Source organism: Budorcas taxicolor, chromosome 4, assembly GCF_023091745.1.
Source record: "Budorcas taxicolor isolate Tak-1 chromosome 4, Takin1.1, whole genome shotgun sequence".
Taxonomy (NCBI): Eukaryota; Metazoa; Chordata; class Mammalia; order Artiodactyla; family Bovidae; genus Budorcas; species Budorcas taxicolor.
Window position 1 is genome coordinate 67,416,477 of NC_068913.1, and position 27,889 is coordinate 67,444,365.

At 44.4% G+C, this 27,889-nt stretch overlaps 1 protein-coding gene across 1 annotated transcript in view; it reads right to left on the minus strand.

Annotated features, from left to right (window-relative positions):
• MINDY4 (MINDY lysine 48 deubiquitinase 4) overlaps positions 1–27,889 on the minus strand; it is a 118,537-nt gene that overhangs the window by 80,560 nt on the left and 10,088 nt on the right. Inside the window, exons 3-5 of the mRNA XM_052638884.1 lie at positions 25,400–25,635; positions 21,310–21,556; positions 16,967–17,394 (exon numbers count right to left, since the gene is read on the minus strand). Coding sequence (XP_052494844.1) covers positions 16,967–17,394; positions 21,310–21,556; positions 25,400–25,635 — 911 coding nt within the window. The remainder of the gene's footprint in view (positions 1–16,966; positions 17,395–21,309; positions 21,557–25,399; positions 25,636–27,889) is intronic.

Genomic DNA, 27,889 nt, shown 5'->3' on the forward strand with positions numbered 1-27,889 from the left:
AAACTGCGCACCTCAGATACCTCTCTTGTTTCACTCTCATCCTGACTCTGTTGCTGATCTCTGTATGGACCTCTCTCTGGTCTGGTAGCCAGAGTCTGCTGGAAGCTAGCTCATAGCTCAGCTGATAGGCATCTTGAAATGAGAATGGGAAAGCCCCCAGGAAACAAAGAGCTTCCATATACCTCCTCTGCTGGCACTCATCTTCCCCAAATTATCCCTGAGCATTAATGGCCTCTTTCCATCTAGCAGCAGCAGCTTTCCAATGCATGGAATATATTTCTGTCTGTGCCATGGACCTGGGCCTGGAGCTGAGCTGGCAAGGCTCGGGCGTGGGTAGGGGAGGCTCTCAGAGGTGCCATTCTGATGTCCAGAGATGGACAAAATGAGACCATTCCTCCTTCCAAGGATGGGGGTACCACCTCTCTTCCCTCTTTAGCCACACTTTCTTGATCTCAAAGGAAATTTGAGTCATGAGAAGTCTCTTTGCCCTGGAGGATGCATTGGATCAAAAGAAACTCAGAAACCCCAGAAATAAAGGTATGTGGCAGCTTTAATTACCGCACAGGGGAGAGAGAGTCAACCCCGCTCATGGAGGGCTCCAAGTGGCCCCTAACGTGTGCTGGAGTCGGTTCTCATGTTTTCTCTCCTGGGCAATACTAGGGAGAGGCCAGCATTCGGAGGAGACAGAAGTGGCACACCACTGGATGGGGGATGCACAGGTAGTGTGAATGTGGGCAAGAGGTGGGAAGGAGAACCAGCTGGGCACAGGGACCAAAGGCGGGTGTGCAGGGCAGCCGTGCCACCCCAGAAGACTGGTCCCTGGGGTCAGCAAGAAGGGGAAGCTGCACAGCACAGGAGCCCCAGCCAGGCCACCTGTCTACACGGGGCTTCTGGCCCACAGGAAAGCAACTGTGTGTGACGTATGTTTCAAGAGTCAGCTAATTTCAAACCTTAGTCTGACATAAAGTCCAAATAATGTGCAGAGACAAATGAAAATGGGATTCTCTCCATTACTCATCCCAGGCAGTACAGATGTTGTTGTCAGACTCGGGATGCTCGGATAGAGGGAACAGTCAATAAACCGCAAATGCCACATCCTCTGCTTAGCCTCTGCCAGGCCCCAGATGGCAACATTTGCTCCCTCTCACGACGCAAACAGGCCTGGGCTCATGATCCGGAGCCTGGGCAGGGTGAGAACCGGAGGGACTGGATCTCATTCATCTGTCTCCCACCCAAGTGCACTGTCATCCTCGTCGGTAGGGGCCTGAGCAGGGTCACACAAAGTCTCTGGGGGTCCTGAAGACAGATGCGGGTCTGCTGCCACCTACTGTCCATCCTCCTGCAAAGCCCGAAAATCGGACGGGGCACACCCAGTGCCAGTCGTTGAATCCCTGGAACTGACTACTGGCTTTGACAGAGACGGGGACATTGATGCTGTGGTGAGGCAGTGGCTGTGCCCAGGCTGCAGAGACCCACGCAGAACAAGGCAGGCTAATCACAGCTATTCCTCACCCAGTGTTACTAGTTCACCACTAGTTCACATTTTTGCATTAAATACAGCCTCTTCAAGCCCAAGGCTGCCCTGCCCTGTCGACAGAGCCCCCATCTGTTCCTGGATCTTCCACTCTTCGAGGACCACAGTTTAGCACCCGATTACATAGAGCATGGGCTTCAGAGCAGGGAGCCATCTCATCCTTTCACATCCCCAGTGCCGGATCTGGACACCAAGAAAGCTCAAATCCACCTCCTGTCTGAGACGTTGCTCAGCTATGACACCAGTGATGGGTTAACACGGTGCTCTCACAGTGAGAGCTGAGGGGTCTCGATGGGAGGGGCTGTCTGCCGGCCTATATCAGGTTTCACTCCAACCTGCCCCTCTGGGGTCTGTCTCCTCACCTGTAAATGACCCTTGTTTGGCCTGCCTCACCAGGGCATCCTATGCACCAGAGGTGAGATCCATGAGCAAGCTTTGGAAATGTCTGTCTCCATTATGCCACTGGGAGCTGGGGGAGTGTAGAAGGAATCATGAGGACTGATGTGGAAGATGCCAGGAGTCCCTTGCCTGGTCACCCTCATCCCAGCTGCCATCTGTGTTGGCGGCTAACAGCTCACAGCTGCACCCTTTGCCAGAGACCTACCCTTCATAAAAGTCAGCCAGGAGGTGGCACATTGCCCCCCAGTATGGGCCCCCCATAGCCAATGGCTGACACAAGAAAAATAGGCCCTCTCCTGGCTTAAAGCTCTGGGTCAGTCCACACTCTCATCTCCCTGCTGGGAGGAGCCTGCCCCACCCCCACGTCCTTCCCTGCCCTTGCATGTGTCCCTCACTGCCTTTCTCCTGAGAGCACACCCCCGATAGACTACATGTGCCTGGCCCTCCATCTCAGGCTTAGCTTCCAGGACACTGCTTCTCCAAACTCGGCCTGCAGCCCATCACCTGGAAGGCTTGTTAAAATACACTGCTGGGTTTCACCCCCAAAGTTCCAATTCCGCAGGTCAGGCAAGCTGTGTTTCTAACACGTTCCCAGGCGATGCACGTGCTCCTGGTCCAGAGAGCAGAGTCTGAGAATAGCTATTCTTGGGACTTTGACCTAAGATAGAAATCATTCAACAGGTAACAGGCAAAGGGGCTGGGGGTGTCAGGATTAAACCATGTAGCACTCAGCCTGCCTCCCAGTCAAAACCCTGCAGCTGGAACAGGAGAGCATCATGCCTCCAGCAACAGACCCCGTGCTCAGGGCTGGAGGAGAATCTGGGTTGCTGAGCCCTGCCTGCAAGGCTACAAGAGCTCAGAGGAGCCCACAGTCCAGGAGGGACTCCCATGGCACAGGAACCCCGTCTGAATTCTCCTTCTCTACACGAGATGAACATCAGGGGTCAGCCAAAAAAGACTGATTCCTGGATCTCGGACAAAGTGAAAGTTTGATCTGGACACATCCAAGGCCATGTGTAAGTGGAGGATGAGGGGCTGTCAGAGACTGTGGTGGTTGTTGTTGTCCCCAGGTTGTGTCTGAGTCTTTGCAACCCCAGGACGGAGAGCCCACCAGGCTCCTCTGTCCAAGAATACTGGAGTGGGTTGCCAGTTCCTTTTACAGGTGATCTTCCCAACCCAGGGATCAAACCCATGTCTCCTGCATTGGCAAGCGGACTCTTTACCACTGCACCACCAGGGAAGTCCTCAGAGATGGAGATGACCCTAAAGAGCAGTCCATCCAATCCCTTCCTTTACAGACAGGAGCACAGAGACCCAGAAAGGGCTGGAGATCTGACCAAAGCAGACATTCTACCTGCAAACACAGGAAAAATAAGTGCTCAATTTAAAGGCAAGACAACTGCTTTTACTGTCCTCAGAGAAGAGTCGTGAGCAATCCTATTACATGGGCTCTAGTAACAGTCCTGGTGTGAGAAACTACCTCTTCACAGCTTCACTAAGACCCCGAGGCCAGAAGAGAAGAGAATTGATGCACAGTTGCATCACAACAGCATCAACAGGGCCTGAAATGAAAACCACAGGACAGCTGACTGCTCATATCTGCAGATTCCAGACACAAGGTCCCTGACTCACAGGCTACAGGGAGGCCAGTTAACAAAGAAACACAATTGGCTTGATAAAATATATCCCGACAGGTGGGCAATGACTGTGCCCCAACGTCCATGACCTAACCGTGCTCCTTCCACCGTCTTCTTCATTTCAGGGAACAGCAACCCCATCTCCCGGTTGTTCAGCCAAAAACTTTGGTGTCATCCTTGCCTCTCTTTTTCTCTAATGCACACATCTAATCCATGGGCAAATCCTGTTGACTCAACCACTTACAGGTTCCCCTTCCATTCAAAAGTAAAGCCTTCCCATGAAAGCTTTCCTAGGCTGAAGTGGGGTAAAGCCAAGAAGCAATGACCTCAGGACACATCTTATTAACAGAGGCACAGAACAAATTGAGATCAAGCCCAGAGGCTTACAGGCACAGAGCTGAGGCAGGTTCCAGGGGAAGGGGCTTGGTAGTGCCGCTCTGACGGCCGTTCCCGGTGAAAGCTGCCTTTGAAATGACTTAGTGCAAAAGTGAGTGAAAAAGTTGGCTTAAAGCTCAACATTCAGAAAACTAAGAACATGGCATCTGGTCCCATCACTTCATGGGAAATAGATGGGGAAACAGTGTCAGACTTTATTTTTTGGGGCTCCAAAGTCACTGCGGATGGTGACTACAGCCATGAAATTAAAAGATGATTATTCCTTGGAAAGTTATGACCAAACTAGATAGCATATTAAAAAGCAGAGACATTACTTTGCCAACAAAGGTCCATCTAGTCAAGGCTATGGTTTTTCCAGCAGTCATGTATGGATGTGAGAGTTGGACTGTGAAAAAAGCTGAGTGCCAAAGAATTGATGCTTTTGAACTGTGGTGTCGGAGAAGACTCTTGAGAGTCCCTTGGACTACAAGGAGATCCAACCAGTCCATTCTAAAAGAAAACAGTCCTGGGATTTCTTTGGAAGGAATGATGCTAAAGCTGAAACTCCAGTACTTTGGCCACCTCATGCAAAGAGTTGACTCACTGGAAAAGACTCTGATGCTGGGAGGGATTGGGGACAGGAGGAGAAAGGGATGACAGAGGATGAGATGGCTGGATGGCATCACTGACTCGATTGACGTGAGTCTGAGTGAACTCCAGGAGTTGGTGATGGACAGGGAGGCCTGGCATGCTGCGATTCACGGGGTCGCAAAGAGTCGGACACGACTGAGCGACTGAACTGAAGTGCAAAGCGCTGATCACTATTTTCACTTTTTGTCTTTTCCTTAAAAGTGAAAATCCTCTTTAGATTTATTTTGCTTAACTAATATAGGTCTTTAGTAAAAGTGAACTGGAATAAAACTAAACTGAAAAAGCAGAAGACGTGTGTGTGTGTGTGTGTGTGTGTGTGTGTGTGTGTGTGTGTGTGTCCTCTAGCTCATGTCTCATCACCTTCACTGCCACTACCCGATTCAAGCCACCGTCAGCTCTCCTGAAGACGGTTGCATTGTCCCCTGCCCATTTTCAGCCTTGTCTCCTGAATCTATTCTCAACTCCAACCAGCAACAAGAGGGATCCTACTTAACACAAGTCACCACAGGCCCTGCCTCTGCCTAACCTCCAAAGGCTCCGCCATCACCTAGAGATAAAGCCAGCACCTTCAGAGGCCTCCAGATCCCCCTGCTCCCTCACCTCCTCCCTCTCCTCCTCTCTACCTCTTTTGCTCAGCCTGAACAAGCAACCCCAGGACCTATACATGGCTGCTCTCTCTTTGCATTTGCTTTCAGGGATCAAAAGTTGGTTCCCTGTCTTCCTTCTGGTCTCCTCTTGTGCATCTTCTCAAAAAAGGCTTACCCAGCTACCCCTTGTAAAATAGCAGCCCCAAAGCCAGGGCTCTCCATCACACTTCCTTGATTTATCAATACTTTTCCTCGCAGCACACAGGTACATTATATATTTACCTGTTGGGTGGTTATGCTGGCTGCCTCTCCCCACCAGAAGTATACACTCCACGAGAACAGAGACTTAGTCTGTTTTATCCACATGGAATCCCCAGTGGATAGAACTGTGTCTGGCACACAGGAGCCTATCACAGGTGGAGTGCTGGCAGGAGTTAATCAGCTTTCCAGGATGAGTGAGGGGGATGCTAATTTGCAGCATTTGCCAATTTTCTGGGGCTTCCCAGGTGGTGCAATGGTAAAGAATCTGCCTGCCAATGCAGGAGACACAGGAGACGCAGGTTCAATCCCCGGGTCGGGAAGATCCCCTGGAGTAAGAAATGGCAACCCACTCCAGTGTTCTTGCCTGGGAAAATTCCATGGACAGAGGAGCCTGGTGGGCTACAGTCCATGGGGTCACAAAGAGTCAGACATGACTAAGCATGCACACATAGCTAAACGTGGTTTAAACACTCCTACCATGACCAAGTTCAAGCTACTAGCTTGACATCAGTCATGGCAATAATGGGCTCTGTGAGCCAGAACAAGCTGGCTATAACACACTATTGCATTCACTGAAGACTTATTAATAAGTTAATGGAATAAATGAATATTTCTGTGAATTGATGTGGATTTTTTGAGGACTAACTCCATGAACTAGGGTCTAAAGTCAAGTCTCTCTGAAACCAAGGGAATCACTGCATGAGGAATAGGAATGTCATGTGTTGACTGGTGACAATTGTGCTTATACTGAGAACAGGAAGGGTCATACATATTTTGAGCAAAAGCTCTAAACATAGCCAGTGAAAGCAGAGCTTATAGAAGGACTGTAGGACCCTTGCAAGAGCTCAGGTGAGTCATCTCCCCACTGCTCCCTGAGCCCTGCTCCCCAACTGCCAGATGAAGGGCTAGGATCCTAAGGACCTTTCTACCCTTGACAAACTATAAGGTTAAGAATTGAGACAGATCCTAAAGCAGCATCTATTCTGCTCTGCTTTTAAAACACCCAGTTGAAAATATCGTTTTTTTTTTTTAAATCCAATGAAACTAAACCTGAATTTCATGGATTCCCATCATTCTTTAAGCTTGTCTTCTGGGAAAACATTCACCGTCCCCAAGGTGACATCCATCAGCGTTCAGGAAATTCACAACTGCCCTGAGTTCACTGGACACACCAAGGCAGCCCCAGAGCCAGACATCTTCCCCATGCCTAATCCTAGAGCTCCCAGGGACTGACCGGGCTTTCCTGATTCCCTTCCCACAGGTGACCCACATGAAAGAGAGACATAAAGACAGTCAAACAGGGAGAATGCCTGGAAAAGGTGAAAACAACACAATTCTTCCGGGAGTGGTAGAAAGGGATACCTGAGAGGTTAAAAGTAAGCACTTTAAAAATCATAAGGAGACCAAAAAAGATTTTAAACACTGCAAGAAAAAAACAGTTGCACTCTGTAGCAAGCAGGTTAATGCCCACCCCTAGTAACGCTCATTTCTTAAGTTCTGGAACCTGTGAAATGTTGGGTTACATGGCAAGGGAATTAGGTTCCAGATGGAGATAAGGTTGCTGATCCACTGATCTTGAAATCAGACTACCCTGGATATTCCTGATGGAACCCAATGGAACCAGAGAGAGCCTTTAAAGGGGAAGAAGGAGGCAGGAAAGGGAGAACCAGAGAAATGGGAGCCTGAGAAGGATGCAGCCAACACTGATGGCTGGGAAGATGGAGAAATGGGCCACAGAGCAAGGGAGGTGGGTGACCTTCTGAATCTGGAAAAGACAAGGAAACAGATTCTCGCCTGTTGTTCAATCGCTCAGTCGTGTCCTACTCTTTGCCACCCCATGGACTATAGCACACCAAGCGTTCCTGTTCTTCACTATCTCCCAGAGTTTGCTCAAACTCATGTCCATTGAGTCAGTCACGCCATCCAACCTCTGTCGCCCCCTTTCCCCCTAGAGGCTCCAGAAAGAACACAGCCCTGCCATCACCTTGACTTTAGCCCAATGAGACTCGATTCTGATCTCTATCTTTCAGAAGCTAGACACTGCTGCTGCGGCCACTGCCATGGGTTGAACTCCCAAGGGAGGCCAACAGTGCTTTTTAACTTCCTGATCCCGATTACACCCATGGTTCCAAAGGAGACTGGGCAAAAAGTACATGGCTGCAGCTTCCACAGCCCACACACATCTGGAAAACATAAGTGGAAGACAATTCCTATTTTCAAACATCCAGCATATTGTGCTTTGAACTAATATGCAGAAAATCAACCACAGCATGGTACAAGTGGCCCTGAGAAGGCCCAGGGGTTCACTCTGACAGACTCAGACAAATGACTGGCCACCGTACCCCCAGAGAGTGCTGTAAGCACCACAAGTGAGGCTGCTCCCAACCAGACTGTCAACCTTCCCCAAGTGCCACTTGGGGAACTGCAGGCTTGAAACAGTGAGCTCTGGGAAATGTAAATAAAGAATTGGAAGACAGGTTCTTAGTACTGCACGTGAGGTTTGTAGAGGGCCTACTCTGGGCCAGGCGTGTAGGTGATAGCAAGACATGCAAACGTGTAGAAGAGGCAGAGTGAGGCAAGGGTTACAGGATCACCTTGGTCGGGGCCAGAGTCCCAGCAGATCTGACTGATGGTGAGAGAAACACACCAAGGGCAGTCCTGATAAGCCAGCAACAAATGACAGGTGGCCCCAAATAGCCACGACCCCCACTGTGAGAGCCCAGACGATTTAAATATTTTTAAAGTATCTTCTAAAGTCAAAGGACACTGGAAAGAAACAAAAATCAAAGCAGAAAATAGTTCCTTCAGCAACTGAGTCAGATCTCAGGAACCAGGGTCAGAAGGGGCCTGACTGCACAGACATGCATGTTCCCTGACATCTCAGCAGGTCCCGTCCTCCACCTGTCCCCTCTCCCAGGACACATGCTCACTCCCGCCCCTGGGTATAACATCTATGGCCATCCCTGAACCTGATGCTGCAAGGCCCAGCAAAGGCCCCCGGTAGCCACCTTCCCTCCTGCTTCACTAGGCCCCAGTGATGGAGTATGTGCCATGCGTATGAGCCAGGTCTGCTGTCTTCTCACTGCCCCTTGTCAGTTTTACAAGAACTGCATACGCACACAACTCTCTACCTGAAGAGTTTACAGGATCTTACACACACTAGAACTTAGACCTATGTTTACTGAATTGAATAAAAAAAAAACAAGTGATGGGCAGAGAGAACTGCTGGAGAGGGGTTGGGAAGGACAGGAGGCAGTGTCTTGTGTGATTTATCAAGTGGGATTACTTTGGCCCTGGTTTCAAACCAAGCATGCTACAGCTTTGAGCAGTATAGCTGCAAACAGCACAAAGCTGCCTAACGGAGGTGACTTGCATCTCCCCAGAAACTTGACAGGCTCCTTTGATCCTCTGTGCCTCAGCTTTCTCACCAAAAATGGAATAATAATCGCTGGAGAGGGAAGATGCTTGTTCTCAGTGCCCAGAGTGTCCTGGGTGTTTGGAGGAAATTCTACTGGTCTACCCCATGGACCTTTCCTCTCCTCCTTTCTATTCACTCCATCCTGAGGAAGGAGGTGTGTCTTGTCTGACTGGCTAATTGGGGAAAGAAAGGAAAGAGGAACCTCCAGCTCAGCTGCACCCTATCTCCTCTGGGAGTGAGCTGCTCTCCCAGGGCCGCCCCCACCCCCACCTCATGGCCTGGGCCTGAGATGAGGTGCGGAAGTCTGTCCCACGCTGGGCACGCCAGGACTCATGGTCTGCTGTGTCTTCTATCTTTCCATTATCAATCTCAGAGATGATATGCATTTTACCCCGATCTAGTTAATACCCTTTGTTTTATTGGGCAATTTGTTCCAAACTCAGAATACTATTTAATGACAAACTCCCCTCTCCACCAGAAAAAAACTAATAACATCCACCTCAATGGATTATCCGAAAGAGCAAATGAGATAATATACACATGTGTTTAGCATGGTGCTCAGCATACAGGGAGTAAGTAGAAGGTAAACAACAAAGCTCCCAAAATGTTTACTGATATAAAGATCAACACTGTGATCACATCACATGTTAAACACTCCTAGTTGTACTTCACCTGGTACTAAGGAAGGGGCCAGTAGCAGCATGTTGACCTGCCACCTCCCTCTTCCTATAAGACAAAGTTCATAGTATCTTTCAAAGGTTTGATAACTGGTCAAAGGCCATAGGTGTTGTAAAGGGCAAAGGTGGTTTGCCAGTTCAGGTCATCAGACTCCAGAGTACATTTCAGGCAATGCCAGATGCTGTAATAACAATAAAATAGGCTAGAGGTGATGGGGTGGAGGTGAAGTTAGTCAAAGAAAACCACTATGAGTACAGAACATCTGACTGACAAGAAAGAGACAGTCATGAGATGGGTTGAGAGCAGGACCTTTATAGCAAGGGGATGACCCAGTTCTGCCTCATGTAGGAAGAAGCTAGACATGTTGGGTGAACAGAGAATAAAGATCTGTATTGTCAATCCTAAAAGAAAGAAGAAGTAGGGAACTGATCCTACTAAGATAATAGGCTATAACTACAATGCCATAGTACCAAAAGCTATGGTCATGTGTTGTTTTTTTAAAAAAAAAAAAAAAAAAACACAATGAAATACAGAGAGATCAAAGACAGATTCACGTCTACATGGGTGGAGAAGGAAATGGCAACCCACTCCAGTATTCTTGCCTGGGAAATCTCATGGACAGAGGGGCTGGGTGGGCTAACAGTCCACGGAGTCACAAAAGAGTTGGACACAACTTAGCAACAACAACATCTATATGGGAACTTAGCAAAGAATCAAGACAGCTCCATAAATCTATGGGGTAAAGAACAAATTGTAGAGTAGGTAATGCTAGGAAAACTGTCTTACTATTGAATATATGGAGAAAAATAAAAGTGAGTCTTTCAGCCTAACAAATACAAAAGATTAAATACCTAAATGTAAAAGCTAAAATTATAAAGTCAATGGGAAAACATAAGAGAACATCAGCAAAATTTAAAGAAAAGAATGAACTTAATAAAGAAAAATGCAAATCATATGCCAAACAAGAAATTTCTTAATTATGTCAAAATTAAGAATTTCTGTTCAACAAAGGAGATAATGGACAAAGTTATGGGACAAATAACAGAATGACAGAAGTTATTTTACAAAGTCTAAAACTAATTAGAGATTAATATCTACTGAAAGAAAATTAAATTCTCTTGGAGGAAGATAATATTAAGCAGACAACATTCATCACTACAATTATTCCTATGCAATGTCTGGAATTCAATCAGTTCATCAATGACAGAAACAGGACAAAATGATCAAAACCTGAAAGAAAAACAGACAGTATCAATAAACCCATAAGTGATCCAGATATGGAAGTTACCAAACAGGACTTTAAAATCACTGTGAATAATATGCTCAAGAAAATAAAAGATGGAGAATCTCACAAAAGACCACTATTTTTTAAAAAGAAATAGAAATTATAAAACTGAAAAATAATTAAATTAAGAACTTATTATATATATTTAATAGCATGGCAAAAGAGAAGAAACATGAACCAGAAGGTAGATCAAAAGAAAATATCTAGGTTAAAGTAGAGAGAGAAGAAAAACAAAGATGGAAAATACAGGAAAACATTCTTTCCTACCTAGTGTATGTGTAACTGGAGGGCCAGGAGAGAAAAGAGAAAATGGGATAAAAGCAATATTTGAAAAGATAATAGATAATAATTTCCAAAACTGATGAAAGGTATCAATCCCAAGTTGCAGGAAGTTCTACATATCCCATTGTGGCTCAGCTGGTAAAGAACCCACCTGCAATGAAGGAGACCTGGGTTCGATTCCTGGTATGGGGAGATCCCCTGTAGAAAGGAATGGCAACGCACTCCAGTATCCTGGCCTGGAGAATTCTATGGACTGTGTAGTCCATAGAGTCACAAAGAGTCACACACAACTGAGCAACGTTCACTTCACTTCACTACATATCCCAAGCAGAATCATCAAAGAAAACCATGCTGAGGCACATTATAGTAACTCTGTTGAAATCAAAGAATGAGAAAATCTTAAAAGAGGGGGGGGGGGGGGGGGGGAAAGCAGCCAGAGTTAAAAAAAAAAAAAAAAAGACACACTACCTTCAAAAGAGTAATACAAAGGTAAGACAATGGAATGAAATATTTAAAGTCCTGAAAAAACAAACCACCAATCTAGAATTCTATACCCATTGAAATATCCTTCAAAAATAAGGGCAAAATAAAGACATCACTAAACAAAAATTGAAAAAAAATGTAACATACCTGTTAAAGAAATACTAAAGAAAGTTAAGTTCTTTAAGCAAAAGGAAAATGCAAATGCAATAATTATTTCAACTAAAGCAAAAAATTATCAGACTAGATTTAAAAATCCAAATACATGCTGCCCATAGGATATAAACTTTAAATATACACTAGACCATAAAGAAATCTCAATAAATATCAAAAGGACTGAAATCATAGAGAATATACTATGAACAATGTAGAAATAAGCTAAAAATCAACAACAAAAAGATAACCATAAAAATAGCCCAAAGACTTTGAATTAGTCAATACATGTCTAAATAACCCATGGGTCAAAAGAATAAATCACAACAGGAATGAGAAAATATTTAAACTAAATTATATGATTATATAATATATTAATGTGTGGGATGCATGGTCCACTGGAGAAGGGAATGGCAAGCCACTTCAGTATTCTTGCCTTGAGAACCCCATGAACAGTAGGAAAAGGCAAAATGATAGGATACCAAAAGAGAACTCCCCAGGTCATTAGGTGCCCAATATGCTACTGGAGATCAGTGGAGAAATAACTCCAGAAAGAATGAAGGGATGGAGCCAAAGCAAAAACAATACCCAGTTGTGGATGTGACTGGTGATAGAAGCAAGATCCGATGCTGTGAAGAGCAACATTGCATAGGAACCTGGAATGTCAGGTCCATGAATCAAGGCAAGTTGGAAGTGGTCAAACAAGAGATGGCAAGGGTGAATGTCGACATTCTAGGAATCAGCGAACTAAACTGGACTGGAATGGGTGAATTTAACTCAGATGACCATTATATCTACTACTGTGGGCAGGAATCCCTCAGAAGAAATGGAGTAGCCATCATGGTCAACAAAAGAGCCCGAAATGCAGTACTTGGATGCAATCTCAAAAACGACAGAATGATCTCTGTTCGTTTCCAAGGCAAACCATTCAATATCACAGTTATCCAAGTCTATAAGAAGCTGAAGACAAAGCATTACTTAGAGGGAAATTTGTAGCTTTAAAGATATTACAAAAGAAGAAGGCTGAGGTGGGTAGAAGGTGGGAAAAATGGGTCACCTGTTTTTGTTCTGCTTTGTTTTAATTCAGTTTAAATAATTAGCTTTTAAAGGGGGAAAGCCTGGTAAACCCCAAAGGCTTTTAGTTGGTACCCTTAAATATGAACAAATATATATTTATGGAATATATGGAAAAGATATACCATAAAAACACTAATCAAAGGAAAGCTGAGGTAGCTATACCTAAATAGACATTAAGGCAATAAGCATTACTAGAAATGAAGAGAAATTTCATAATAATAGAAGTCTCTCCAACAGAAAGTTATAATAATTCTATGTGTATATGTACCAAATAAACTAGCCCAAAAATGTCTAAGCAAAGTAGGCCCAGCTTATCCATGGTCACAAAGGGACTTAATAGACAACATCTGTTTAGCTTCCCTTGTACGACCAAAGTCTGGCACATATTAGATGCACAGTAAATGATTAAAAGAGCATTATTACAAACCAGGATGTCTATCTTATACCAATCCTGCAGAAATTACTAGTGCTTAAAACACTGCAAGTAAATTACTAGTGCTTAAAACATACACAGGTGCCAGGAGCCAGCACGGGAGATCCCACCCATGACAAGGTCATGCAGGACTCGAGGGACTCCCTGGGCCATCCCACCCATGACAAGGTCATGCGGGAGAGTCCTGATAAGCAAGGCCTCAGGACTCGACGGACCCCCTGGACCTGCTTGAGCATCTACCACAAAACCAGAATCTGTCTGTCTTACTATTTTATGTCTTTCACCAACTCTTCTGACATTAACAGGGGGCTGTCCCCGACCACCTATCTCTGGAAAGTGTTAACTTAGGGCTTTAGTTAATAAGTCTCCTGGACAAGATAAGAGTGTTTCAATTCAAAATCCCCTGTTAGCATTCTAGCTTACTTGGCAGGTTCATCCAGACTCTTGCAACATTGTTGAGCCAATGCTTGCTGCCAAGTTCTCACATCCCTTATCCATTGTGTTCCCGGGAGTGCATATAGTCAGGATGTAGAAAAAACAAGCAGCAGCTTTAGCATTAGTAACATTAGACTTTGAGTTAATAAGTTCTTTCTTTGCTGTAACCCACTGAATCTTTGCTCCATAAAAATGTAACCCTGTACTTTAAGGGTGATGCAGGCTAGAAATTTAAGAAGAAACACTTCAAGGGAAAATTATTGTTCTGGCTGACCAACCTTTATCAAAAAGGGTCATAAAATATCAACAGGCCTCCGGGCCAGAAGATAATGTACAAAAAATAAGACTCTTGCAGGAAGGAACCTGATATCGATAAAAGTTAATCCTGATGGAACGTTGAGTTGACTCTCATTTTTCACCTTGCTGTATGTACAACTCAGGGTATAAAAGCCCTCTCTGAAAATAAATTGAGGGGCCTCGCTCACTGAAGCTTGGTCACCCTGTGTCATTCTTTCCTTATCTCTTTCTCTGTCTTTCTTCATTCGCTGACGTCGTCTATCCTGAGGATATCCCTGGACTCTGCTGAGGCTGGACCTTGGTACACAGGGGCTTGTTATGTGATACAATGGTAAAGAATTTACCTGCCAATGCAGGAGATTCAGAAGACATGGGTTCGACCCCTGAATTAGAAAGATCTCCTGGAGTAGGAAATGGCAACCCGCCCTAGTATTCTTGCCTGAAAAATTCCATGGACAGAGAGGCCTGGCAGGCTACAGTCCACGGGGCTGTAAACAGTCAGATACGACTGAGCACACAGACACTTTCTTAAAACATATACAACACATATAAGCAAAACCACAATGACCTAAAGAGTATAGGATGGTGTTCACAGGCATGATGGGCTTTGGATTCGTCTGTAAGTTGAGGAGTACCTCCTTGCTGGTTTAAGAATTATATAATAATATATGAAAAGTGTCCAGTATAGTGTCAGGCACTAAGTAAACACTCAGTGGGAGCAGTTAATATATGTAAGAAATATTGAAAATAATTCTGGAATAGCAGTCAACAAACCTTCTAAAAATTAAAATCAGAAATGCCAAAAAGAAGAAGAGGAGGAGGAAGAAGGGACAAAGAAGAAAAAGTGGCTGAGAATCAATAATTCAAGATACATATCAATAAAATAGAAAATAATAGCAAACTAAACTCAAAGAAAGCAGAATGAAAGAGTGGAAATCAATAAATTAGAAACCAAACCTACAACACAGAGGAGGAGATGGTTGGATGGCATCACCAACTCAATGGACATGAGTTTAGGTTGACTCCGGGAGATGGTGATGGACAGGGAGGCCTGACGTGCTGCAGTTCATGGGGTCGCAGAGTCGGACACGACTGAGCGCAAAGAGTCAGACACGACTGAGCGACTGAACTGAACTGAAACCTGTGAAGCTAAAAGTTACCTCTTTGAAAGAAAGAGCATACAATTCACAACCCCCTACTAAAACTAGCTGAGAAATAGAACACAAATTACCAGTATCAGGAATGGAAACAGAGACAATCTTGAAGATTGAAGACAATAAGAAGAAATTATCAGTTCAGCTCAGTTCAGTTCAGTTGCTCAGTCGTGTCCGACTCTTTGCGACCCCATGAATTGCAGCACGCTAGGCCTCCCTGTCCATCACCAACTCCCGGAGTTCACCCAAACTCATGTCCATCAAGTCCATGATGCCATCCAGCCATCTCATCCTCTGTCATCCCCTTCTCCTCCTGCCCCCAATCCCTCCCAGCATCAGAGTCTTTTCCAATGAGTCACTCTTCGCATGAGGTGGCCAAAGTACTGGAGTTTCAGCTTTAGCATCATTCCTTCCAAAGAAATCCCAGGGTTGATCTTCAGAATGGATTGGTAGGATCTCCTTGCAGTCCAAGGGACTCTCAAGAGTCTTCTCCAACACCACAGTTCAAAAGCATCAATTCTTCGGCACTCAGCTTTCTTCACAGTCCAACTCTCACATCCATATATAACCACTGGAAAAACCATAGCCTTGACTAGACGGACCTTTGTTGGCAAAGTAATGTCTCTGCTTTTGAATATGCTATCTAGGTTGGTCATAACTTTCCTTCCAAGGAGTAAGCATCTTTTAGTTTCATGGCTGCAGTCACCATCTGCAGTGATTTTGGAGCCCAAAAAAATAAAGTCTGACACTGTTTCCACTGTTTCCCCATTTATTTCCCATGAAGTGATGGGACCAGATGCCATGATCTTATAATTACAATTTTATATACACAAAGTTAAAATATAAATTAAACGGTTAAATTCCTTGGAAAAATACAACTTGCCAAAACTGACACGAAATGAAATAGAAAATTTTAAGTACACATAAAAACGGCTGCTTAGTTGTGAAAATACACAAATGCTACCAAGAAAGACAAACAAATGCCAAACTGCCTGTGATTATGAATGGCTTTGTGTTTTGCTTCCTCAGTTTTTTGGTTTCCTATTACGCACATGCTAACTTTTAAGAAATAAATGTTATTTTAAAAACATTTTAAAAAGATAATTTTAATTTAAATTTTTTATTTGAATTCATAATTTAAAACCTTTTAAGTCAATGCTCAGAAAATTCTCTCAAATATTTAAGGAATAAATAACACCAATCTTATACTAACTATTAAAGACTATTAAAAAACAAAAAGGGAACTACTTCTAGCATATCTTAGATTAAAAAATCTGACAAGGCTGTTGTTCCAAGAAAGGAAATTTGCCAGCCAGTCTCCTCCATGAATTTATATACAAAAAAACTATACAAAATACTAATAAATTAAATCAAACGATATATAAAATTAATATATGATAGCCAAGTGCATTTTATTCCAGAAATGTAAGGTTGGTTTAACATTCAAAAATCAATCAGTGTAGGAATCCTCAAGGTTCATTGTGAAAGAATAAAAGAGAAGGATTCAGGATAGGGTTTTAAAAAACTGCCCCTTAAGGAGCCTTGTGGGAGCTGATTCACCATCATACCTCTGGCTTCCATACCTCTGTCTTCCATACCTCTGGCTTCCATACCTCTCTTGAACCATATCAGCCTGACCTTTGAGAAGAAGTAAGAAGAGCCAAAGAAACCTCCCCAAACCTTCCTAGTGCGTGGGCTCTGGGCTATTTTCTCCCTGGTGGAATGACTACCATCACTTCCCCCACTTCACCAGCCGCACTCAGAGCCCAAGGAGCCAGTCAGGACTGGATGGCTCTCTGAGAAACCATCACCTGGGCATAGTACACTCACCTGAGGGATGAGTGCTGGCTCTCCTGCCGTTCGAACGCTCTCTCTGGCCTCTCCTGCATCTTCGGGACATTCCCATTGGACAGGGAGAACTTCGAGGCGATTATGATGGCCTCCGAGCCACTGTCCACAGCTGGACTGTCTTCGGAAAGGTCTCTCCACCTGCCACTCCCCCTGGGGAGCACCCCTTTGCCTGGTAGGTGAGGCGGGCTGCCAGGCGAGGTTCTCCGCTTTTCCCAGGTCAGCTCGCTGAGCGGGCCTCGAGGGCTCCTAGGGGTGGAGGCGGTGCTGGAAGCTGGTCCCTCCAGAGGGGTGGGACAGGTGGGGGTGTGAGTAGAGAGCTCAGGCTCTTGTGGGCTCCCTTCCTTGTGAGGCTGGGTAGAGCTGCTCAAGGCTGGGGACCGCCTCAGCGAGCGTCTGCGGAGGGAATCCTGGAAGGGACAAGGACGAAAGCAGAGGTGAGGATCCCTTGGAGGGAGGTGGGAAATAACCTACTTCAAGACTATGCTGTTCCATTCCCACCTTTTCCATCCTCAATTCCTTCTCTTAAAACTCTACCTACCCTCTGAGGAGACTCTCGGGGGCCCCACTTATCCCATGCTTTCACAGCACCCCACGAGCATAAACCCCAGGAGCATGCCTCAGCCACCTCCCACACCCCTTACAGACAGCTCCAGGGTCAGACGTGTTCTAATTCCTGAATCGCCACCTGCTATGTCCCCTGTGACAAGTCACTGAACTTCTTTGTTCCTCACTTGCCCTTCCTGTAATCTAATCTGTCTACAATCTGCTCTCTGTAATTTCTAAACCCCAAAACCTCTAAAAAATGAACATTTCTGTTGGAATCCTATGGCAAATTCTTTTTAATTGTTATGAAGTTACTTGTAGTCTTTTTTTTTTTTTTTCCCCCACCATACCACGGGGCTTGGGGTATCGTAGTTTCCTGACCCGGGATCAAACCCAGGCCCTCAGCAGTGAAAGTGAGGAACCTTAACCACTGGATTGTCAGGGAATTCCCTTGTGGTCTTTTTTCAAGCATGAATATTCATATGTTTTGTGGCAGATATGTTTTGTTTATGGGATGCTACACCAAATCCTACTTCAGGCGTTCTGTGGTACATGGTTTATGCACAGTATTTCCTTTCTGAAGTTTAAAAAAAAAAAAATCTAAATTACAAAGCACATTTGGCCCAAAGGTTTTGGATAAAGGATTGGGGACCTGCAGTGCTGACTTCCCACAAGACCACGGTGAGGGCTAAAGGAGAGACCCAGACCCATGTACAGCAGTAGCACAGAGCCAACCCCTCGAAGCAGCCAGCAAATGTTATAACACCACTGCTTAGTATCTTTGCCCCTGTCCCCATGCAGGGACATACTCATGGCCCTACCCTTTCCTGCCAGTAGACCAAGTGATGGAGGCCATTATTCCTTCCTCTCTGGTGTCCCCAGAGCTTCCCAGTTCAGTGACCTATACCTAGTAGGCAATCAAGTCTTGCTCACTTTCAAAATGCAGGAACTTCAGAGGAGTCAACTGAAGTGTCCTCTCTATCAATCATTAACCAGTGAAATGGGAACTCATGTTGTTACCCATCTGAGGTGGAGGAGTAGAGGGAGGGGACAAAAATACACCTGCTGAGCTTTTTCTGGACCTCTCAGCAATTCCAGAAATAATTCTGAGCCAAATGATAAAGCCTGTGCCAAAAAAAGAACATCTAATTCTGTCCTGTTCCCACCCAGTGGAAATTACTAGGCACCATAAACCTCCTCCGAAAGCCACCCAGGGCATTCCTTGCCATAGAGCAAAGAAAACATTAGTCATTGTTCCCAAGAAGACCCAAACTTCCGGCCAAGGGCAGGGAACCCAGCCTCTTACTCATCCTTCAAAAGTGCAGAGCTGACCTAGCAGTAAAAAATGATGCAATAGCTAGCAAAGCTTGCTCTTTTCTCTTATATGGCCAAAGCAGTCAAAAACCCACAGAACACCTTCCAGAAAACCTAGGGAAAGCCCACCTTAGTGTCCCTTCACGAGATTCAGATACCCCAGGGGAAAAGAACACCTCAGAGGAGAACTGCTTTCTTCTTTGGGAAGGAGTCTGTGGCAATCTCTCCGTAGTAAAGCAGGTCCAAGCCCTCACCCTCACACCTCAGTACTGAAGGGGACTGAACTGCACAGACTTGATGATTTGAAAGTCATGGTAGGCAGGCCCTGCCTGGTGGTCCAGTGGCTAAGACTCTGAGCTCCCAGTGCAGGGGACCCAGGTTCAATTCTTGGTCAGGGAACTAGATCCCACATGCCACAGTGAAAATCGAAGATCCCTCGTGCCGCAACAAAGACCCGGCACTGCCAAACAAATAAATACGTATAAAAAAAGCAAGTCATGTTACGATTGGACCCTAACATTCATCTGGTCCACCAGTTCTCAAAGTATAGCCCATCAACCTTAGGGGTCCATGCCCAAACACTTTCAGAGAGCTCAAAACTATTTTCATTATAATAATAAGATATGATGTGCGTTCTTCACTGTGTTGATGTTTGCAGTGATGATCCAAAAGCACTGGTGGGAAAACCTCCTGGGCCTTCAGCACGAACCAAGGCAGAGGCACCAAACTATACCAGTGCTCGAGGTATTCCACCGCACTTACAATAAAAATGCTAATTTCACTTAAGAATGTCTGTGCTGATGCACAGAAAACATTAATTGCATCCGATCCTGATCCTGTGTTAGACATCTCTTTAACAGTCTGTGTGACAAAGTAGGAGGTATAAATAAACATTGTGCGGGATGCAGATGATGAAGGTGTGACTAGGCAAAGCCCTATATGCAGCCATCTGAGTTGTGAGCTGAACTGGCTACTGTTTTTCATGGAACCACTGACAGATGAACTACGGTTAATTCAGACAGATATTTGGCAGGCATTTTCTTGAAAATAAATTGAACTCAAGGGAAACAAATTATATATTGTTGCCAGTGATCAAATACAAGTTACCTTAAAAATCAGAATTTGGAGAAACATGTTTGCCATTATGAACTTGAGGGCTTCTCAGATACTTAAAAACTTTCTGATGAGTTGAGTGATGACATTAACAAATGTGATTTTTTATATGGTTTCTTGTATAATGAAATCTGTCAACATTCAGAGGATATATAACTTCATAAAACAATAACTTTCCCGTGACCAATGCATCATGTTACTAAGCCACGCAGTGGTAAAAGATTCATTCAAAGTGCAAGACAAACCAATGAAAACCGATAACACAAAAAAAGTTCATTGGGATGGTTTCAGATTCCACATTAAGAAAAAACTTGTCTAGCTTTGATGTACGAGTAAAGAATACCCCTAGTTTTCTGAAAAGACAATGAAGAAACTTTTCCCTTTCCCAACTGCATGACCATCTCTGAGCCATGAAATTCCAGATCTGAAAGGGGTCCTGGAGACCTGGGTCTAACAAATAAGACCGTGGCCAAGAGACCACGTCCAAAGACCTTTGAAGACCTTGTCCGAAAATCTCACAAGATGTAGGCAGGGGGGGAGAGAGGGTCCGCTGCTTTTTGCCTTTAATTCCAGATGAACTGGGAGAACAGTGCTGGCCCCTGAAGCCTCGCCTGCGTGCACACACGCTGCTCCGAGAGTGGGGTGACCAGCGTGGACACAGATGACCTGTTTTTTGGTTTGCTTAGGCGCCCTGATTCGACTGACACCACACTATGAGTTTGGTGTTTGATTTTCCTTTGTTGTTCTGTTTCTCTGTTGTTTCACAAACTCCTTTTACATTCATTCTCTCCTTTGCTTTAGTTTCCCACCTGACAGGAGCCTACAGTCGCCTCTCTTTAAGGGAGACTATAAAACATCGGTGTTAAATTTTTAGAACATTTTTAAAGCAAAACCGAACTATAAGGATTGAGATTTCTTTTTCGCTTTTCACTATCATGTTTTTAAAAATAATAAGTATGTTCTCTAGACTTGGCTGGGTCCCCCACTCCTGAACTGCAAAGATAAACCTAGGTCCATGTGTTCTCACTCGGCAAAGGAACACAGAACCATGGTAACTACCTGCTTGATAAGATGGGTAAACTGAGGGCAGGGAAGGTGACGAGACCATGGCCCCAGGAGCTGGCAGTAGAGCTAGGGACTGATAAAAGGCCCCTTATTCTTGCCCATCCCACGATATATATCCTCCCTTCTGGAGCTGTCTTGTGGGGCACCCTAAATAAACCCAGGCACCCCTTAAGCCATGCCCGTCCTCAATTTCCATGCTCACAGCATCAAGCTCAAGCATCATAGCTCATAGTTCATAGCTCATAGCTCATAGCTCATCATGCTCATAGCTCAAGCATCGGGCCCACCTGTGGGGAGCTGGCAATGGGCCCGGCCATCATGCCTCGGACAATCAGGCCAGACTTTGGCCTGACCTTCTCTCCCATCCTCTTTGTGTCCAAGGAAGGCTCTGACATTGGAAGCTTGTCCATCTTCTCCCAAGCAGAAGCCACAGGGGGCCTTTCACCTGGGACTGTCTTTATGGCCCTACTTTTGTGCGAGGACCTTTTGGATGATACAAAATGACCAAGTACATCCCCATCAAGACTGTCGTGTCTGCAAAAAAGGGATATTTCCATTAAAACAGTCCTCAAAGGAAATCGCTAGCAATAATAATAAATTGCACAGTCCATAGGCACTCACAGTAAGCCCATTCACAAATGTGTGGTGGTTTCTAACCAGCTTTATCATTAAAGGTAAGGACAGACTTCTGTATCTGGGCAGGTCTGGCCTACAAAATGAGGCCAGAAACAAGACACAAAATCAGGGTTGATGACTGATGATAGGATTCCTTGAACTGTCAACAAAAAGAGCATCCTGGTTTCTTCCAGACCCAGTGATTAAGGAGAACTGTTGCCCTTCAATACAGTAGTTCCCCACCCCACCCCACCTATAGTATATATAGGGTTACTTACTAACCAGGGTTCTGGGCATCTATCGGGGGGCTTGGAATGTATCCCCCATGGATAAGGGGGAGGATTGTATAGTCTTGAAAGGGGTGGAGCCCCATTACTGCACACTATTGAAGGTGGTGGATGGAGACCTTTGGCAAACTTGGTGTTCCCAGTTAAAGTTCGGCAAAGTTAGGCATGGAAACAGCTTCTCTTCCTGGGTTGCTTGGCATTGAGAGAGAGAAAGAATAAGAAAGAAAGATGGTGCATGTGTATGTATGTGTATGTTTAAGAGAGTAAGAGAGCAGGACTTCCCTGGTGGCTCAGTGGCTACGATTCCACACTCCCAATCCAGGGGGCCCAAGTTTGATCCCCAGCTGGGGAACTAGATCCCACATGCTGCAACAAAGATCGAAGATTCTCATGCCACAGATAAGACCCAGTTCAGTTGAGTTCAGTTCAGTCGCTCAGTTGTGTTGGACTCTTTGTGACCCCATGAACCGCAGCACACCAGGCCTCCCTGTCCATCATCAACTCCCGGAGTCCACCCAAACCCATGTCCATCTAGTCAATGATGCCATCCAACCATCTCATCCTCCATCATCCCCTTCTCCTCCTGCCCTCAATCTTTCCCAGCATCAGGGTCTTTTCCAATGAGTCAGCTCTTCACATCAGGTGGCCAAAGTATTGGAGTTTCAACCTCAACATCAGTCCTTCCAATGAACACCCAGGCCTGATCTCCTTTAGGATGGACTGGTTGGATCTCCTTACAGTCCAAGGGACTCTCAAGAGGCTTCTCCAACACCACAGTTCAAAAGTATCAGTTCTTCAGCACTCAGCATTCTTTATAGTCCAACTCTCCCATCCATACGTGACCACTGGAAAAACCATAGCCTTGACTAGACGGACCTTTGTTGGCAAAGTGATGTCTCTGCTTTTTAATATGCTGTCGAGGTTGGTCATAACTTTCCTTCCAATGAGTAAGCGTCTTTCAATTTCATTGCTGCAATCGTCATCTGCAGTGATTTTGGAGCCCAGAAAAATAAAGTCAGGCACTGTTTCCACTGTTTTCCCATCTATCTGCCATGAAGTGATGGGACCAGATGCCATGATCTTCGTTTTCTGAATGTTGAGCTTTAAGCCAACTTTTTCACTCTCCTCTTTCACTTTCATCAAGAGGCCCTTTAGTTCTTCTTCACTTTCTGCCATAATGGTGGTGTCATCTGCATATCTGAGGTTATTGATATTTCTCCCAGCAATCTTGATTCCAGCTTGTGCTTCCTCCAGCCCAGCGTTTCTCATGATGTACTCTCAGTTCAGTTCAGTTCAGTTCAGTCGCTCAGTCGTGTCCGACTCTGCGACCCCACGAATTGCAGCACGCCAGGCCTCCCTGTCCATCACCAACTCCCGGAGTTCACTCAGATTCATGTCCATCGAGTCAGTGATGCCATCCAGCCATCTCATCCTCTGTCATCCCCTTCTCCTCCTGCCCCCAATACCTCCCAGTATCAGAGTCTTTTCCAATGAGTCAACTCTTCACATAAGGTGGCCAAAGTACTGGAGTTTCAGCTTTAGCATCATTCCTTCCAAAGAAATCCCAGGGTTGATCTCCTTGAGAATGGACTGGTTGGATCTCCTTGCAGTGCAAGGGAATCTCAAGAGTCTTCTCCAACACCACAGTTCAAAAGCATCTGCATATAAGTTAAATAAGCAGGGTGACAATATACAACCTTGACGTACTCTTTTTCCTATTTGGAACCAGTCTGTTGTTCCATGTCCAGTTCTAACTGTTGCTTCCTGACCTGCATACAGGTTTCTCAAGAGGCAGGTCAGGTGGTCTGGTATGCCCATCTCTTTCAGAACTTTCCACAGTGTAACCAAATAAATAAATACATAGTTTTTTTAAAGAATGCCACTTCATTTTTCCTGAGTTCTAAAAGGCCTTATTTTTCAGATATTTTCATCTCTCCAGTGTTCCATGGCCTTTCAGAATTCTATACTCCTGTCTTTAAGAAAATGCAAACAAAGGAAGTCCTTGAACCTTCTGAATCATGGAAATTAAATTACACATTTTGAATCATAAGTATCCTCCATCACAAAGTGGTCTGTTCCCAGGGCCTCTAGAGAAAAATAACCATGCTCTATGACAGGGATTCTGAAAACGTAGAGTGTGGGAGGCTGAGTGACCAGCCTCCTGAAGATGTTCACACCCTAAACCCTGGAACCTGTGAATATGTTACCTTACACGGCAAAAGAAAGGGACTTTGCAGACATGATTATGTTAAGACTCTTGAGATGAAAAGGGAGGGGATAAATGTTACACACAAGTGACTCACGATGTTGTACAGAGGAAACTAACACGATGTTGTAAAGCAATTATATTCCGGTAAAAAATGAATAAAAAGAATCTTGAGATGGGCATATTACCATAGATTGACTGGGTGGGCCCAGTGCTATCACAGAGCTCCTTCTTAGAGGGAGACAGGAGGATGAGTCAGTAGTAGGAGGTGTGGCAACAGAAGCAGGGGTTGTAGTGATGTGCTCTGAAGACAGAGGGAAAGGCTGCAAGCCAAGGAATGGAGGCAGCCTCCAGAATTCAAAAAAGGGGAGGAAACAGATTCTCCCCACAAAGTTTCAGATTCAATCCTCCTGACACCTTGCCATTAGCCCAGTGAGACCAATTTTGGACTTCTGACCTCAACCGTAAGGTAATAAATTGGTGTCACTTTAGGACATCGTGACGGTTCAGTTTTGTAGGTCAACTTGTTTAGGCTATGCTCCCCAAGTGTTTGCTCAAACACTAGTCTAGATGTTGCTATGAAGATATTTTTTAGATGTGATTAATATCTACAATCAGCTGCTTAAGTAAAGGATATCACTCTAGATAATATAGGTGGGCTTCATTTAATCAGTTGATGACCTTAAGAACAAAAACAAAAGTTTCCCAAAGAAGTAATTCTGCCTCAAGACCGTAACACAGAAAACCTGCCTGAGCTTCCAGCATACTGGTCTGCCACACAGATTTCAGACTTGCCAGCCCCTACAACCACATAAACCAATTCCTTAAAATAAATCTTTATTTAAATACATAACATTTATACACACATATATTTATACATGCGTGCTAAGTCACGTCAGTAGTGTGTGACTCTTTCAGACTTCGTAGACTGTAGCTCTCCAGGCTCCTCTGTCCATAGGATTCTCCAGGCAAGAAAACTGGAGGATGGTTGTCATGCCACCCTCCAGGGGATCATCCCAACTCAGGGACTGAACCGCATTTCTTAGTGTCTGCTGCATTGGCAGGCGAGTTCTCCGCCACTAGCAGCACCTGGGAAGCCAATGTATATTTACACCTATACACATTTATATACCCTGTTGGCTCCTGCCAGTCGTGTTTCTCTGGAGAATCTGAGTTTACGTTACAGCCACTATTACAGCCACTGAGTTTATCATAATTTGTTACAGAAGAAATAAGAAACTAATCCACAGTATAAATGAGAAGAGGTACCTGGCTTTGCTTATCTCTGACAATGGTGTTCTCCAACTCTCATCTTCATCTGTGAGGTGGTATATGTTTACCAGAGTGGTCTCTGAGCTTCTCAATGGTAAATTGTTACTTTTCTTTGGTACTGAGAGTTCAGGGATTGGTGTTTCTTGAGCGACGCTGTTACCAATATTCCCAAAGTGATCCAGAAAGTATCTGGTAATGAGTTCAAGGTTTGTTTTTAGAGGGTTTTCCTTTGCCTATCATTGGAAGAAAAAAAAATCCTTAATTTATTTACAGCTTTAGAGGAAGGGTGGGAAAAGCAACCACTGAAATTCTTTGACATAGTTTATCAACTTCTTACTCATCCATACATTCTCTCAGCAAGCACTCACTAACTACTTATTATATGTCAAGTTCTGTGTTAGGTAGCAACAGGGATGAAAATAAAACCAATACCTTCAAAGAACTAGCATCCAATGCATGAGATAGGAGACTCGGTGAACAAATGTAATAAAATGTGATATGAACAGAGGCATACCTAATCAAATTTCTTCTTGGTTTCTTTCATCTGGAAATAAATTTATAAAATATATATCCTTTCATTCAAAAAACAATTCAGTCTTTATGATCACTAACTCTACCAGTTTATAAACATTTGGGACCTGCATGATTTCTTAGTTTGTATATAATGTGTGTGTGTGTGTGTGTGTGTGCTAAGTCACCAGTCTTGTCCAACTCTTTGCGACCCTATGGATTGTAGCCTGCCAGGCTCCTCTGTCCATGGCATTCTCCAGGCAAAATACTGGCGTGGGTTGCCATGCCCTCCTCCAGGGGACCTTCCCATGGAGGATCTAACCCTGACCAAGGATCTAACCCTCGTCTACTGTGGCTCCTGCCCTGCAGGCAGGTTCTTTACCACTGAGCCACCTGGGAAGCCCCTTCTTAGCTTGTGCACTCTACATCTAACACTGGACACAAGAAACGACAGAGACAAACAGAAGAAGGTTAGTGCAAGAGCACAGAGAGGCAGTCAGGATTGACTCAGTTTATGTCCCAATCTTTAAAAAAGATAAAATGATAACTCTTTGGTAGTAGATTTTGGAAACAAGTAGTATCAGTACTCCCTTACCCTGACAGCACTAAATATTACCTTTGAAGGTTTTGTTCAAAGACAAATTATCGGGCCTTGCTGAGTCTCACTAAACCAGAATTGCCAAGATTAGAACACTGATTCCTTTTAGAAGTTCTCCTAACTAATTTGCACAGAGTTATCCAAGCTGGTCTCAGGAGCTAGACCATGTGTCAGTCAACACCCCACCTGCTGGGTAACATTCAGGCCCTTCAGAAAGGCAGCCAGGCATGGTGGTGAGTTTGCAGTCAGAGTGATAAAGTGCCTGATAAAGAGCCTGACACAGAGGAAACCCTTGGGTGTATCCAGTCTTTCCCCCTTACTATTTCCCTGACCTATGCAGTAGAAATCTGAGACCAAGACCCACAGGTTATGACCAAACTCAACAGAATTATCAGGCAGTCAAAATCAGGGGACAGTTTTATTTTTTAGAATAGGACCCGAACTATTTTGTCTAAGTCTAAATGAAACTTACAAGGAAGAGAGTTGGGGGGGCTGGGGACGTTACATAATTTACTTCAACCTTCTTATTTTCCTTTCAGTATGAAAGATTTGGGGCCCTAAATACCTGAATTATACATTGTGGTTTTTTGTATCGTTTTGCTTATAAAGATACAGCCTTTATATGAATCTAGATACCATTTTTCAAAACTGTAGTTTTATATAGGTATTTTATCTATGGCACATTAAAGGGGGAAAACAAATTACTAGAATTAACATTAAATCGCAGGGCTTTCCCAGAATCACTCTAGTTTTGAGCTGAGTGAACGTGAAAATTGTGATGACATAGATAGATTAATGAGTATATTATTTTCCTGTAAAATATAAGCTCCAATTTATTGTATAACAGCTAATAACTACTGGATAAATCAAATAATCGGGAGCTGACTATGGCTCAGATCATGAACTCCTTATTGCCAAATTCAGACTTAAATTGAAGAAAGTGGGGAAAACTACTAGACCATTCAGTTATGACCTAAATCAAGTCCCTTATGACTATACAGTGGAAGTGAGAAATAGATTTAAGGGACTAGATCTGATAGAGTGCCTGATGAACTATGGACAGACGTTCATGACATTGTACAGGAGATAGGAAATAAGACCATCCCCATGGAAAAGAAATGCAAAAAAGCAAAATCACTGTCTGGGAGGCCTTACAAATAGCTGAGAAAAGAAGAGAAGTGAAAAGCAAGCAGAAAAGGAAAGATATAAGCATCTGAACACAGAGATCCAAAGAATAGCAAGGAAAGATAAGAAAGCCTTCCTCAGCGATCAATGCAAAGAAATAGAGGAAAACAATAGAATGGGGAAGACTAGAGATCTTTTCAAGAAAATTAGAAATACCAAGGGAACATTTCATGTAAAGATGGGCTCAATAAAGG